The sequence below is a fragment of the Mastomys coucha genome, unplaced genomic scaffold (genome assembly GCF_008632895.1).
Source record: "Mastomys coucha isolate ucsf_1 unplaced genomic scaffold, UCSF_Mcou_1 pScaffold20, whole genome shotgun sequence".
Classification (NCBI taxonomy): domain Eukaryota; kingdom Metazoa; phylum Chordata; class Mammalia; order Rodentia; family Muridae; genus Mastomys; species Mastomys coucha.
This window is the reverse complement of record NW_022196903.1, coordinates 115,876,442-115,892,713: the sequence shown is the minus strand read 5'-3', so window position 1 is coordinate 115,892,713 and position 16,272 is coordinate 115,876,442. Positions and strand designations below refer to the sequence as shown.

The window sequence follows — 16,272 nt, the reverse complement described above, 5'->3', positions numbered from 1 at the left end:
AAAAAAAGAAAAAAAAAAAAAAAGAAAGATTTCTTTAGTGGAAAGCAGGTAGGGGGAGGAAGTGATTAGTTGGTATAAGATGTGTCTGGGGCACGGGGTGATTCCATTCTATCTTTATTGCTATTCTAGCTATACTTACCCCAGCCTCGGTCCAGGGAGTCCTGTTTCCCACAGTGGCAGAGGAAGAAACGGTGCCTCCTTTGGATTCTTGGTCCAAAGGGTACTTCAGTCGAATTCCAATAGATGTTATTTCGCTAGTTTACGATAATTAAGAGTGTTAATTACTACTGAGGATAAAATATAATCTTCTTCATTCCAGGGACTTCCACCCTGTTTAAAGATTTTAAGAAGAAAACAACATCAACTCACGTTTTTCACAATTACTCTTCAAAACTGCCATTACCAAAGGATACCACCCCACCTCCTCTGGGCTACAGGGTTGAAATGACTTCTGGGAGTTGGGGATGGATGAAAGACTCTTTGTATGTGTACTGTCTTGACAGCAAGCATTGAAGACCCACTAAAGAGTGACTGCCATGAAGAATCTAGAAACGGAGCTGGGGCTGCCATTCATAAGTAGCGTACTAGTTACACACACGAGGCCCTTGGTTTAATTCCAAGAACATCCAGAAACAAACAAACAAACAAACAAACAAACCCCTCAAAAATGGAGAATCTAGAAATTGAGCCAGGAATGGTTATACACTCCTGTAATGTCAGCACTTAGGAGGCAGAGGCATCAGATCTCTGTGAGTTCAAGGCCAGCCTGGTGTATGTTGCAAGACTCAGGCCAGCCTTGAATTACACAGTAAGATCTTGTCTAAAAAAAAACACCTGCCCCCGCCCCCCGCCCCCATCACGAATGTAGAAATTGAAGAGTCAGGTAAGGTGGTGCATTCCTGCAAGCCCAGTAGTTTCGTGGTGGAGGCAGGAGAATGACAAGTGAAAGTCATTTAGAGCTACACAGTTAAGTTTGAAGCCAGCCTCAACATATAGAAATTTAGTGTGCTAAATCCTTCCAGGTATGCCAGGGGCCAACAGCCAACACCTTGCCAGCTTACATAATACAGTCACTCAGACCAGTTCAGACCTTCCAAAGGCTAACATGGCATACAGCAGTCCCCGGGCACTAAAAGAAGCTTAGAGCTTATTACCTTCTGATAAAGTCCAACTATACATTTTAATTTTAAAACTTTACTATTTATTTACTATTACTATTGTGTGTGTGGTTATTGGCTTGTGTGTAGATACTGTGGCACTCCTGTGGAGGTCAAAGGACAACTTTTAAAGTTCTTTCCCTCCTTCTACTAGCCATTCTGAGGACTGAATGTAGATTGTCAGTTCAAAAAAGCAAATTATCTCCCTGCAGCTCTCTCAATAGCCTACGTCTATACATGAAAAAAAAAAAACCTACCTGCAATAAAAGAACCATTTATCAATTGTTATTGTCTTTATGGTTTTTGTTTGGCCCCCAGTACCCACTGAGTTTGTGAGAAAAATGAAGAATGTCGGTCGCTGTGGGGATCAGGGTGCGGACCGCGGTAGAGTCAAGCAGGATTTGTCTTGCTGTGTTTTCTTTGTCCTTTGAGTCAGGGTCGCAACAAGCTTCCAACTCACTATGTAGTCATGGAAGACCTTGGACCTCAACGTTTTTTGTCTTTTACCCATCCATCTGTCCGTCTGGGATCTCGAACTCAGCCTCTGTTTCCTCTCTTCAGTTTGCTTTGTCTTAGATCCTGTTCCTGTCCCTTTCTGGCTGCTTCGTGCCACAGAATCTCTTCAGGCTCTGAGCACAGTTTCCTGACCTTAGTCATGCACTTCTATCTTGAAAGCCATCACAGCTGTGTATCATGATTTGTTTTTGTTTTTTATGAAGCAGGTAGTATGCTCTCTGATCTCAGTACTCAAGAGGCTGAGGCAGGAGGATCATGAGTTGGAGGCCGGCCATTGGACTACCTATCCAGACTCTGTCACAACCAACCAACCAAAAGAGGGGGCGGGGAGCTTGCCTAGTGGGCAAAGGCCATATCCCAACAAACCCATGCAGAAAGCCAGGGGAAGTGACCTGCATTCTGGATGAATGGAACTGTAGATTGAAATCTCTGAGTCCATGAGCTGAAACAAATGCTTCCCCCTTTAAATCATTCCTGTCGGGGCTGGAGAGATGGCTCAGTAGTTAAGAGCACTGACTGCTTTTCCAAAAGTCCTGAGTTTCCCAGCAACCACATGGTGGCTCACAACTATCTACATCTGAAAGGGATCTGATGCGCTCTTTCATCATACATGCAAACAGAACATAAATAACTAAGTATTGTTCCTATCAGACATTCTGTCACAGTGAAGAGAATAATGACACAGTTGAAAATAAAGACACAGATAAGGGATGAAGTGACTTCCCAGGCTGCCTTTCTCAGCAGGCATCTGGAGGCTTTACTACACTAATCTAAGGAAATGACTGTAATCCAGGACAGAAATCAGACAGGAGAAAAAAACCCAAAGTCCCCAGCATGACAGTGAAAGAACAATCCAGGATAACACCAACTCAGTGGACAGAGAGCTTAGCAAGGTCGGGGGTGTGCTCTGGCTGCTTCAGTGAGATCAGGGGTATGCTCTGGGTACTCCAATGAAGCTGGGGTTTGCTCTGGGTGCTCCAGTGAGACTGGGGATTGCTCTGGGTGCTCCAGTGAGGTCGGAGGTGTGCTCTGGGTGCTCCAGTGAGATCAGGGATGTGCTCTGGGTGCTCCGGTGAGATCAGGGGTGTGCTCTGGGTACTCCAATGAAGCTGGGGTGTGCTCTGGGTGCTCCAGTGAGGTCGGGGGTGTGCTCCAAGTGCTCCAGTGAGATCAGGGATGTGCTCTGGGTGCTCCAGTGAGATCAGGGATGTGCTCCGGGTGGTCCGGTGAGATCAGGGGTGTGTTCTGGGTACTCCAATGAAGCTGGGGTGTGCTCTGGGTGCTCCAGTGAGGTCAGGGGTGTGCTCCGAGTGCTCCAGTGAGATCAGGGATGTGCTCTGGGTGCTCCAGTGAGATCAGGGATGTGCTGTTGCTCTGGGTGCTCCAGTGAAGCTGGGGTGTGCTCTGGGTGCTCTGTTGAGGTTGGGGGTGTGCTCTTGGGTACTCTGGTGAGGTTGGGGGTGTGATCCGGATGCTCCGGTGAGGTCAAGGGTGTGCTCCGGGTGCTCCAGTGAGATCAGGGATGTGCTCCGGGTGCTCCATGAAAGTTGTTATCCAGAGGATTGAACAAGGCGTGAGGATGTGATTAGCCCATTCCATAGGACGTGATTAGCCCGTTCCGTAGGCCAAGGGCCTGCATGGAATGGAAGGAGACAGCCAGCAAGTAAGGCATTTTCCCTCTGCTGTCTGCCTCCCTGGTGTGAGCTGCCTGGCTCCACCACACCCTTCCCACCACAATGAACTAAAACCTTCACAATCTCCAGCCAGGGAGCTCTCTTCCCTTGACGCTGGCCTCAGGGATTTGGTCACAGTGATAATAAACCTCACAGAGGAATCATTCATGTAAAACAGAGTTTCCCTCCCTGCCCATACTCATGAAATTGAGACAGGCTGACTCCATGGTAGCTTTACATTGGCAGTTCAGGAAACTAGGCCTAAGTTTCTGTTTCCAAGAACTGGGCAAGTCAGTTACTGGAAAAAACCAAAACCAAACCCAACCAACCAAACAAACAAAAAACCAGGCTTCAGGCAGCTAATCAGAAACTGTCCTGTCAACAGAAGCTGCCTTGCCACCTGGCCTGAGGCAGGGGCAATGGGTCAGCAACAGTTTCTAGACCTCCCCAGCAACAGTTTCCAGCCCCCCTATGCCCCAGTAATGGGTCTGGAATGTCCCTAGAGATAGAGCCAATGGATTAAGATAAAGGTCACCTACCCCAGAATTCCCCTAATGTGCTTTAAATTGGGCCTGCGAACTCTCTTGGTCGCCTCCATCTTGGAAGATGGTAGACCCCAGCATGCTGGGCTTCTACGGAATAAAGTGCTCTTTGCTTTTGAATACTATCTGAGTCCAGGGTATCATTCTTTGGCAAATCATGGACCCTTACAAAATAACAACGGTGAGATTCAAATATATATTTACAGATTCCTTGGCCAACTAGCCTCGGCTGGTTCCCTAATAGCTCGTAAGTTAATAACCATTTATCCTACTCCAAGTCTGTCACGTGACTAGTCCTTAGCTACATGTAACAGTACTCTCTGTGTGGGCCCACTCTTCCCCCACTGTCTCTCTCCCACAGTCCTTGCTGCCTGTCGGAAGTCCCACCTATTCTCTGCCTCAGCTATAGGCCAGTCAACTTTAATTGCATCCATACAGGACACAGTTCTCTACACATTCGGCTTAGAGCAAGATGGTGAAGTGGTACAGAAAGAATGCAATTTTTAAAAATTAAATTAAGCTAGGCTTCGATTCACAGATTAACAATACTAGTTAGTCTTTAGGCTGAGGTTAGAAGATCTCAAGTTCAAGGCTTGCTTGAGTTGTAAACTGAGTTCAAAGCCAGCCTGGGCAACTTAGTGAGACCTTGTCTAAAAATAAGAAGTAACTCTGGACAGTGGTGGCGCACACCTTTAATCCCAGCACTTGGGAGGCAGAGACAGGTGGATTTCTGAGTTCGAGGCCAGCCTGGTCTACAGAGTGAATTTCAGTATAGCCAGGACTATATAGAGAAACCCTGTCTCGAAAAACAAAAACAAAAACAAACAAACAAACAAACAAAAAAGAACTAACAAAGGGGCTTATGTCAGGAGCCTATGGTCAAGCATAGTCTATACTCTAAATTTAACAATTCCCTAAGTCTTTGCCAATGATAAACATCACCAAAATTTTTTGTTTGTTTTTGAGACAGTCAATGTAGGCCTGATTGTCCTAGAACAATGTAGATCAGCCTGGCCTTGAACTCACAGAGATTCACCTTGCCTCTGTATCCTGAGTACTGGGATTAAAGGCATGCACCACTATACCTGGCATGCAAGTACAATATTTTGTCTTTGTCAATCTGATGAATAAAATGTGGCACTCTAACAGAGTAGTGGTAGCCTTGGAAGGTTGATGTCTGTGAGTGAGGCCAGCATGGTCTACAGAAGGAGTTGCAGGACAGGACAGACTGTGTAGAGACCCTGTTCCAAACAAACAATAACAAAACAAAACAAAAAAGAGGGGCTGGTGAGATGGCTCATTGGATAAGATCACCAACTATTCTTCCGGAGGTCCTGAGTTCAAATCCCAGCAACCACAGGGTGGCTCACAACCACCTGTTAAAAAAAAAAAAAAAAAAGAAAAAAGAAAAATTACTCTGCTTTATTTATGTGGCATATGCACAAGTGTGTATACATGGGGCTAGGGCAGCAGAGAAGAATGTCAGGTGTCTTGCTTTATCACGCTCTGCCTTATTCTCCGGAGACAGTGTCACTCACTGAACCTGGTGCTAAGCTTGTGGAGAGCAAGGCCCAGCAGTCCTCCTGCCTCCCAGCAGTGCAAGGGTTAAAGGCACACGCGTAGCTGTGTCTCAAGGAGCACACTATCATTACAATATCATTAATGGATTCCTCTTCCCCCTTCCTCCTTCTTCTTTTATTTATGTATTTATTTTTAAATTTTTCGAGATAGGGTTTCTCTGTGTATTCCTGGCTATCCCAGAATTCACTCTGTTGACCAGGCTGGTCTCAAAGTCACCTGCCACTGCCTCCCAAGTGCTGAGATTAAAGGCATGTGCCACCACCACCCACCTAACACAAATTTTAATATTATCTATACCCAAAGACATTTGAGTCTCCAGAAAAGCTAATCTAGTGATCAGAGGGAGAGACAAGAGTGAGCAGAAGAAAAGAGGGCTCAGGGATCAGACAAGAGCAGGGCACAAAGAAAGCTGGGAAAAAGATTTTTGAGAGTGGAGAGCAGAGACAGAGATTTGGGCAATCATTGGCTTATTCGGTGAAAATTTGGAAATAGAATTTTTTTTCCTTTGAGACTGATTATCTAGTTTATATTGAGGCCAAGCCACTTATAGTAAGACACCAAGGCGGTTTTTTTTTTTTTTTTTTTTTTTTCCGAGACAGGGTTTCTCTGTGTAGCCCTAGCTGTCCTGTAGACCAGGCTGAGCTCGAACTCAGAAATCTGCCTGCCTCTGCCTCTCAAGTGCTGGGATTAAAGGCGTGTGCCACCACCGCCCGGCTTTTTTTTTAAATTTATTATATCTAAGTACACTGTAGCTGTCTTCAGACGCAACAGAAGAGGGCGTCAGATCTTATTACGGATGGTTGTGAGCCACCTTCGGAAGAACAGTCAGTGCTCTTAACCTCTGAGCCATCTCACCAGACCCGGACACCAAGGCTTTAATAAAATCTCTAAGTACAAGGAGGAAAGAGATTAGAGAAGGCAGAGGAGGAATCCGACAAGTCTAATTCTGTATGGGATGAACCAATGGTTAGAGACAGAGCAAGCTCCAGGAGGAAGCTCAGAGAGAAGCAGCGTGAAAAGGGAGAGGGAGAGGCTTATGGAAAGGGTCCCAGAGGCCCAGAGGGTGTAGAGAAAGCTGCTTGTTTTTCCTAAGAAGCTTCTGTAGAGCGAAAAGAGACAGACAGCAGGCTCCAGCAAGACAACGAGGGAAACAGAGACAGAACAGGCAGTTCCTCTCCTAGAGGAACCGAGGAGAAAAAGTGTTTAGCCAGTTAGAGACAGAGCGAGCTCCAGGAGGGAGCTGAGAGACAGAGCAGGCAGAGAGGCATCCAGGAGCCCGGGAAGGGAATGGGAGAGACTTAGAGGGTTGCTAGAAGGAATTCCACCAGAAGAAGGATTTCAAGATAGTGTCGGAGGAACGGAGAGAGGGTGACTCAGTAAATGTCAAGCGGCATGGGTCAGAATTTCAGCCTGGGGGCATCCCCAAGGGGACTGAAACTTGCCAGAGAGATACCCAGGATCAGTGGAGAGGCGTGGAAGGGCACCGAAAAGGTGTAGGGAGACTGCCTGATGCCCCAGCATGATTTTGTAGCATGCTCCAGGAGCTCTGGGAGAGCCACTTATGGAGTAGGTAATGAAAGGCACGTGGCTAAAGCAGGTGGAGGAGAAGTGGCTGGAAGAGGTGGAGCCTAGAATTTGAAGTTGAATATGGTGGTGGCAGAAGCCAGAAGCAACACGTGATCTATGCCGCGGGAGATCCAAATCAGCAACTTTGTTCAGTTAGAAGAGACCAGGCCCCTTGGAAGTGGGGAGGAGACCCTGTGCCCCTCCCAGGTTCTCAGCACCCGATGTATGCGAGGAGACCCAGTAAAGAAGCTGTTGGAATGACCGCTCCATGGTTACGGTTTTGTTGTGGCTAAGAAAGAGAAACTAGCAGGGCGCTGATGGTGCACACCTTTAATCCCAGCACTTGGGAGGCAGAGGCAGGCGGATTTCTGAGTTCGAGGCCAGACTGGTCTACAGAGTGAGTTCCAGGACAGCCAGGGCTACACAGAGAAACCCTGTCTCAAAAAAAAAAACAAAAACAAAAACAAAGAAAGGGAAACTATCCAGGGACATCTGGAAAAGTCCAGAGCAGAAAGAAAAGCAGGCTGGACAGAGCCAGGCTGAGGGAAGCAGGGATAACAGGGAATAACGAGGAGAATAGCAAGAACAATGGGAGAAAATAGAGGAGAAAGTGAGACAAGAAGAGAGGGAGCCGAGCAGAGAACAGGCGGCTGCATGGAGGATGAGAAGCTGAGGGACTTCATGAGATGTGCAGGTCCTCTGGACCCTCCTGCCTCACCCCATCCACCACTAGCAGTTGTCCGGAGGACGAAGCTTTTTCTGAAATTACATTTTATTTTATACGTTCGTTGTGTGCGTGTTTGTGTGTGTGTGTGTGTGTGCACACGCGCATGCCTTAGCACACATGTAGAGGTCAGAGAACAGCTTGCAGGAAGAGGTTCTCTCCTACCAATGAGTCTGGTTGGCCTCAAACTCAAGTTCTCAGGCTTGGCAGCAGGCTCCTTTGCTCCTGAGCCATCTTGCTGGCCCCATAGGTTTCTTGTACTATGTAAATACCTTTTCAGGAAATTTTATCCGTGGCCACAGCTTCAACCATGGCCTATCCTCAGGCGTAACCATCATAACGCATTTAACAGCTGGCAGCATGCCAGCACTAGCTAAATTAAGACAGCAACAAAGTGCCAACTGATTAGATAACCAGTCTGGCAGTGCTCTTGAGCTGGCTGGATACAACTCCATCTATAATATTCAAGCACTATATAATAAACTAGAGAGTTCAAACGCACTCTGGTGGCTAACAGAAGAAGCCACAAACGGGTCAAACTCTAACTCTGCTTCTTACTTAGAGACCTTGGGCAAGCTGGTCATCTGTCTTCTGTTTCCTCAATAAAACGAGGACAATAAAGCTCCTGTGTCATAAGGACATTGTGAAACACAACCTAAGCAATGAAGTTATAGATTAAGTACTATTTTCCCCCTCTAAATGTACCCAGAGTGCTTGGTCACCTACAAGAAGCTCGGTGTGAACGGGCAGACTCAGACACAATGCAAGCAGGCGTGTGCATTCTTGATTATGTGTGCTGCATTGAATGGGAGAGAAAATACCTATACGGCATTCCCGTGAACCACGTGCTGTGTGTCTCGCGCGTTGAACTCCTTTCTTTTCCTTAAGAAGTCTCCACTTGTTACTGGCTCAACTTTGGAAGAGAGAAAAATCTAGACAGAAAAAAGTTCAAATGACTCGACCAAGGCCACCCAGCTGCTGCTGACCACGTCCTTCTGCCCCGTGAAAGAGGAAGCAGCCTGCTGCAAATAAAAGGACATTTCTGGCAACTTCCTTTATATGTAGCTGACTTAGTTCCCTCCAGATTTTACAAATTCAAAAAAGGAACCATTGGAGGAAGTCAGCTTCGGCCCCGTTCTGCCTGTGGATGTTAGGAAATTCTACCTTTCCTTAAACAGGGACTTGGTGACTAAGACTTTGAACATTTCCAAGCGCCTTCTCCTGCACCCTGAAACGCATATGCTCACTTTGAAGTATAAAGTGACGTGGCTGTGAGCTTAGGTGACCCCAAGTCCTTGCTCAGTTACTAAAGAGTAAACAAATACAGCAAGGGTTGGTGACAGAGGAACCAATAAACGTGAGTCACTTCCTGAATAACCAACCACCTTCTTAACCCCAGATGTTGGGGCAAGCCAATACCCAGATGTGTGCACTGGTGTGTGGACTTGGTGGATAGAGTTGACCCGCCCACAGAAGGTACACTGTGTTTACTTACTATAGTTAGAAGGCTGCTAATCTGGTCTTCAGTGGTCTTTGCTAGGTGTTGCCTAGGCTCGGTAGTCACCCTGACCGTCCTGAGAACCAGAGTCTGACAGTGTGACAAAATGGACTGAGACTGTGTCTCAAATTGAGGTTCATACATTTCCAGGGCTGGAGATGGAGCTCAGTCTGTAGAGCACTTGCCTAGCTTTCGTGGAGTCCTATGTTCGATTTTTAAAAGCAGAGGTTATAAACCCAGGATTTGGGAGGTGGAGGCAGGAGAATCAGGAGTTCAAGGCCGTCTTTGGCTTCTTTGCAAGTGTGAGGCCAGCCTGAGCTACATTGTAGACACTGTCTCTAAAAAGGAAAGAAAGGAAGGGAGAAAGAAAGAAGGAAAGAGAAAGAGAGAAAAAGAAAGAAAGGAGGAAGGAAGGGAAGAAGGAAGAAAGAAGAAAGGAAAGAAAGGAGGAAAGAGAAAGAAGAAAAGGAAGAGAGAGAGAAAGAAGGAGAGAGAAAAGAAAACTTTCAGGATTACAAACACTGTGTCTTCAGGAAGAACTGCCTTTAATTTTTGTTATTTTTCATTGTCCTTCCTTTCTTCTGTTTCGTTTGAGACAAGGTCTTACTATACAGCCCAATCCAGCCTCACTTTCAGAATCTTTCTGCCTTGACTCCCAATCCAGGCACAGTCTACCATATCTCCCTGTCCCCCTCCCCCCTTTTCTCCTGTGTTGGGAACTGAACCCATGCCCTCCCCCAGGGTGGGTAAGCAAGCGCTCTGCCACTGAGATCCTCAGGTCCTGGAATAACTTTTGTAAGCAGAATCATCCTCCCACCCCCAGTGAATACTGAGTGATCATGCTAAGTGCTTCGATGAACACAGATTCCTGGGAACTTGAATACATTAAGTAATTAAATGAGTTAACAGCTGAGCTGTGAGCCATCCTCAGACACAGGCTGGGACCTGAGCAACTTTCTGTCGCTGCCTAAGTCATCACGCTGTTCTCTCTCTCTCTCTCTCTCTCTCTCTCTCTCTCTCTCTTTCTCTCTCTCTCTCTCTTTCTCTCTGTCTCTCTCTCTCTCTGTGTGTGTTTGCTTTTGTTTTGTTTTTTGTTTTTTGTTTTTTCCAGACAGGGTTTCTCTGTGTAGCCCTGGCTGTCCTGGAACTCACTCTGTAGACCAGGCTGGCCTGGATCTCACAGAGATCCACTGGTCTCTGCTTCTGGAGTACTGGGATTAAAGGCGTATACCACCACCCCCCAGACGTCATTGCCATTTTATGAAATCTTGTCTTTGTGTGAAAAGGTTCCATTGGGAGTTAACAGATCATTGAAACCTTGGGGAAGAAAAGAAACCACCAGGAAAGAGCCATGAAGCACAGCCACTGCAGGTGCTTTCTCAATTTGCTCTTTATACAGATGATTTTGTGGGACGTTTATGTAGTCTTTCTGTATATCACCATCTTCTGCTTCTTTGGCTCAGCTTCCTATTTAGATCTTGTGTCTGATAATACATGACACCCTGTGAGATTCAAATTGGAAAGAAGAAGAAGCCAAATTCCATGGACCATGACAGTCTTGAAACCCCAGGGGCTGATTGCATTTGATTAGCACTCAAAGGTGCAGAGTAGATTTCACGCTCTGAAGACTAGAGCGAGCATCTTCCTGTGGATGCAGCTTGCCTGACTTTTCCCCTATCTCCCAGGTGGCCGGTGACTCCAGCAAGCTCCCTCCCAGAGTGTGTCTCTTTACAGCCAACCCTGCTCCATCCTGGTTATCATACCTTCCATGACAGCTCTTCTAGCTCAGGGACTCTTCACTATCTCATTTTTGGCTCCCCCCTAAGTCCCATTTAACCCTATAAACCACTATCTACCTAAATGTGTATTAAGTTTCCCAGGTAAAGTTACCTCCTCCACATAGAATCCCATTTTACAGGATCGATAGGCAATGCATTCTTTTTTTTTTTTTTTTTTTTTTTTTTTTTTTGGTTTTTTGAGACAGGGTTTCTCTGTATAGCTCTGGCTGTCCTGGAACTCACTTTGTAGACCAGGCTGGCCTCGAACTCAGAAATCCACCTGCCTCTGCCTCAGGCAACGCATTCTTAATCTTCCCAGATTTTGAGGCAGGACAGGAATTAGTAATTTAAAGGGAAGGCTGTTTCAGTGCATCGTCAGGGGTTCAGGGGCCAAGCATGAGGCAGATGCTACTTTCAACTTGCATAGCCATATGGGATGGGACCCAAAACAACTCTTGTACACTCAACCATGGTGCAATTCCCAGGAGGCTTTGCATCATTACACTAAGTGTCAGAGACAGCCAACAGGTCAGGGGACAGTTGACTCTGCCTCGGTATCTCTTTTTGGTTCCTCTTGATTGGGGCTGGGTGCAGACCCATGGGCCAGCGGAGACAGGAGGGAAGTGTTCGAATAGAGGGAGGAGAATCCAAAGGGTCTTGTGATGTAGCCCAGGCTGGCAACTCCCAAACCTGTTTAAGCCTCCCAAGAGCTGGGATGACAAGTGTGGGCCACCACGCCTAGAAATCATAGTCTTAAAGGTCATGCACAGACAAAATATGAAGTTGTTGCACATCATGAAAATGTAGTCCTCCAAGGAAGTAAAACTAAAGAATGTTAAGCCTCAGAATGATAAAACAAGGGCCAAGGCTGGGTGTGGGGGTGCAGGTCTTTAATTCCAGAACACACATCTCACTAAGTAAATAATAAATGAAATAAAGGTTTAACGTTGTGTTTTAACTTTTTATCTTTTGTTATTGTAGAGACAGGCCCAGAAAGGTCTCAGCTTTACTATTACTATGGAGCTGAAGATGACCTTGAACATTTTTTTTTTTTTTTTTTTTTGAGACAGGGTTTCTCTGTATAACCCTGCTGTCCTGGAACTCACTCTGTAGACCAGGCTGGCCTGGAACTCAGAAATCCGCCTGCCTCTGCCTCCCAAGTGCTGGGATTAAAGGCATGTGCCACCACTGCCCTGAACTTTTTTTTTTATTTGATGTTTTCTTATTTACAATATCTCCTTTCCCAGGTTCCCCTCCCAAGAATAAAATAAAATAAAATAAAATAAAACAAAAACTAAAACAATCCCCTGTTCCCTCTCCCTTCCCCCTGCTCACCACCCACACCCTCCTGCTTACTGGCCCTGGCATTCCCCTACACTGGGGCATAGAATCTTCACAGGGCCAAGGTCCTCTTCTCCCATTGATGACTGGCTTGGCCATCCTCTGCTATACACATGCTGCTGGAGCCATTAGTCCCACCATGTGTACTCTTCTGGAGTACTGGGATTAAAGGCGTATACCACCACCCCCCAGACGTCATTGCTGTTTTATGAAATCTTGTCTTTGTGTGAAAAGGTTCCATGTGTACTCTGGTTGGAGTTTTAGTTCCTGGGAGCTCTGAGGGTACTAGTTAGTTCATATTGTTGTTTGTGCGAAGGGGCTGCAAACCCTTCAGCTCCTTGGGTCCTTTCTCTAGCTCCTTTATTAGGGACCCTGTACTCAGTCCAGTGGATGGCTGTAAGCCTCTACTTCTGTATTAGTCAGGTACTGTCAGAGCCTCTCAGGAGACAGCTATCTCAGGCTCCTGTCAGCCAGCACTTGTTGGCATCCTCAATAGTGTCTGAACTTTCAATATATTAAAACAAACAACACACACACACACACACACACACACACACACGATGTCTGTGTGAAGGCACATGTGTGCACTGCAGTCCTGTGGGGGTTAAAGGACACCTTGCACGAGTCTCCTCTCTCTTTCACTTTTAAGTGGGTACCAAGGATTAAATTCAGCTTGTCGGGCTTACTTGGCAAATACGTTTAGCACCTGAGGCATTTTTAAGGTCTGACCTGGAACTTTTGCTCCCTGTGTCTCCATTTACCGAATGCTAGGGTTGCAGGCATGTACCACCACACCCAGCTGTGTGTGGCACTGTGGGCTGAGCGCAGGACTTGGCGCATGCTGGACCAGCAACTCTCCCAAGCTGGCTGCAGTCTCATTCTGTAGGTTTGGCACCACTGACTGAACATTTACTTATGTGTCAAAACACTGTAAGTAGTAGTTCCTGTGAGAAAAAGTTCTTTGAGTCCCATTTCAAAATTTTAAAGATTTATTTATTTCTTTTATGTATATGGGTTCACTGTTGCTTTCTTCAGACACACCTGAAGAGGGCATCGGATCCCATTACAGATGGTCGTGAGCCACCATGTGGTTGCTGGGAATTGAACTCAGGACCTCTGGAAGAGCAGTCAGTGCTCTTAACTGCTGAGCCACTTCTCCAGCCCTCTATTTCAAAATTTTAAATAGTACTTCTCTAGGTCCATGGATTTTAAGACTGCTTTTTAAAAAAAGAATTGATTTATTTATATTTTTGCATGTATGTATGTGTGTGTATGTTTTGTGTGCATGTGTATATATGCTTGTGTGTGTGTGTGTGTGTGTGTGTGTGTGTTTGTATGACACGTATATGCAGGTGCTCATGGAGGCCAGAACGGGGTAGTGGACCCCCTGGAGCTGGAGTAGCAGGTGGTTGTGAACTGTGTGATGTAGGTGCTGGGAACTGAACTTGGGTTCTCTGGAGGACCAGGAAGCTTCGTAAACTCCTGAACTCTCTCTCCAGCCCCAGGATCTTTCAGCCTTTTTTGAAGCAGTCTTTGTGTGTGTGCTTAACACATCTGTGTAATGACGACCATGACGCTACGAGTATACAGCCATTGATCCGAAAAGTCTTGGAAGAAAGAGTGAATACTTAGAGGATTAGTGTTAATTTTAAATGAACTCTTCTTAAGGAACAATCGTCAGAGCCGCCCCTCCCTCGGCCCATCCGCTATGCTCCCGCCGCCGCCCCTCCCTCCGCCCCTGCGCTGTGCTCCCGCCGCGGTAGCCGCCACTGCTCCTGCTGTCTCTGGGAACATGGCTGTGTCTCCCACGTACGCTGATCTTGGCAAATCCGCCAGGGATGTCTTCACCAAGGGCTTTGGCTTTGGCTTCGTAAATCTTGATTTGAAAACGAAGTCCAAGAATGGATTGGAATTTACCAGCTCAGGCTCTGCCAACCGGGAGACCAACAAAGTGAATGGCAGCCTGGAAACTTACAGAGGGACTGAGAAGTGGAACACAGACAACACCCTGCGCGCCGAGATCACTGTGGAAGACCAGCTTGTTCGTGGAGTGAAGCTGACTTTTGATCATCTCTCCCACCTAACACTGGGGGAGGTGGGGGAGGGGGATGCTAAAATCAAGACAGGGTACAAGAGGGAGCATATCAACCTGGGCTGTGGTGCGGACTTTGACATCGCTGGGCCCTCAATCTGGGGCGCTCTGGTGCTTGGCTATGAGGGTTGGCTGGCTGGCTGGCTAGCAAATGAATTTTGAGACCTCGAAGTCCTGAGTGACCCAGAGCAAGAGAAATGAATTCCAGCTTCATACTAATGTGAACGACGGGACAGAGTTTGGTGGCTCCATTTACCAGAAGGTGAACAAGAAGTTGGAGACTGCTCTCAATCTCTCCTGGACTGCAGGAAACAGTAATACTCGCTTTGGAATAGCAGACAAGTATCAGGTCGACCCTGATGACCTTTTTGGGCAAAGAGAACAACTTCAGCCTGATTGGCTTAGGGTACACTCAGACCCTAAAATCAGGTATCAAACCGATGCTGTCAGCCCTGCTGGATGGCAAGAACGTCAAGGCTTGCGGCCACAAGCTTGGTTTAGGACCAGAATTTCAAACATAAATGAATATTGTACAATAATTTTCAACTATTTTGCAACATAGCTAACGTTCAGAATTTTAATGTTGTATGTTGGGGATTCGAGAGTTGATAAATACCACGTTAGACCTCCAGGCTAAGGGTGACTCGGCTTTAAGGTATTTACCATTTCAGAGGTACAGCAGAAACCCCAATCCAGAAAGGGGCCTTTTCAGCTGTAGGCGCGGGTTGGGGAGGAGCCCTCTAGAGATGCCAGGCTGCAAGTGGAAGCCGGGAGTGTGTGAACCCTTCGTAAATCTGTATCTAGTCTCCAGATGAAATTGTGACTTCCGGAGCATCGGACCCTGGTGTCCTGATCCTTAGAAGCATGTACACACCTGCGTGAAAGGGATGGTTTTTTAGACAGATCGCCACGCCCTGTTCCCATCATGCCCTGCTCCTACCTTATCCCATCAGTTACTGTTTTATACCAAAAGTAGTCTTTAGGGTGTGGTTAGCTATTTCTTTTGTGCCGTTTTAGGGTGGAGAGGGTGGGCATGACGGAGCCAGTCATTCAGGACTTAATTCTTCCTTGTGTTTGTGATGTGTTTTTTTTTTTTTCATTCCTTTTTTTTTTTTTTGTCTTTGCACCAGAGTACGAAATAGCTTCCGGGTTCTCTGGCTCTGAGCTGGGCGGGTGATTGTAGTCACACCCTGACAACACTAGGGATCTAAACTGACTCCTCTTGTAGACTTACCACTATTTTTTTTTTAAAGCAGTTTAATTGGGTACATTATAGTCTTCCATTTTGTGTGGAATTAGCTCCTCCCTTTCAAATGCTGTTATTAATATCACTTAAAATAAAACTTGAATAAAATACTGAAACCTCAAAACAAAACAAAACAAAAAAGAAGCAATCATCATTACCACTACTACAGAGAGAGCATTAGTAAAATACTAATTGTGGAATATGAGCTGGCAAGATGGCTCACTGTGCACTTGACACATGTTGTGGTTAGAATGACAAATGTCAGGGGCTTGTGAGATGGCTCAGCGGCTCTTCTGAAGGTCCTGAGTTCAAATCCCAGCAACCACATGGTGGCTCATAACGACCCGGAATGAGATCTGACGCCCTCTTCTGGTGCATCTGAAGACAGCTGCAATGTACTTATGTATAATAATAAATAAACCTTTGGGCCTAAGTGAGCCTGAGCGGGCAGGGTCTACTGGAGCAAGCAGGGTTGACCAGAATAAGCAGAGGTCCTAACGTCAATTCCCAACAACCAGATGAAGTGTGTACAGCTACAGTGTGTACTCATATACATAA

At 46.4% G+C, this 16,272-nt stretch overlaps 1 protein-coding gene and 1 pseudogene across 2 annotated transcripts in view; both read left to right on the top strand.

Annotated features, from left to right (window-relative positions):
* The window catches only part of Apobec1 (apolipoprotein B mRNA editing enzyme catalytic subunit 1), a 28,909-nt gene extending 27,469 nt beyond the window's left edge, over nucleotides 1-1,440 (top strand). For both annotated transcript variants that reach the window (XM_031383307.1, XM_031383306.1), the window contains one exon: nucleotides 320-1,440. In XM_031383307.1, coding sequence (XP_031239167.1) covers nucleotides 320-448 — 129 coding nt within the window. In that variant the 3' untranslated portion in view covers nucleotides 449-1,440. The remainder of the gene's footprint in view (nucleotides 1-319) is intronic.
* A 12,728-nt stretch (nucleotides 1,441-14,168) lies between these two features.
* On the top strand, nucleotides 14,169-15,389 carry LOC116098318 (annotated as a pseudogene).
* Nucleotides 15,390-16,272: the final 883 nt, after the last annotated feature.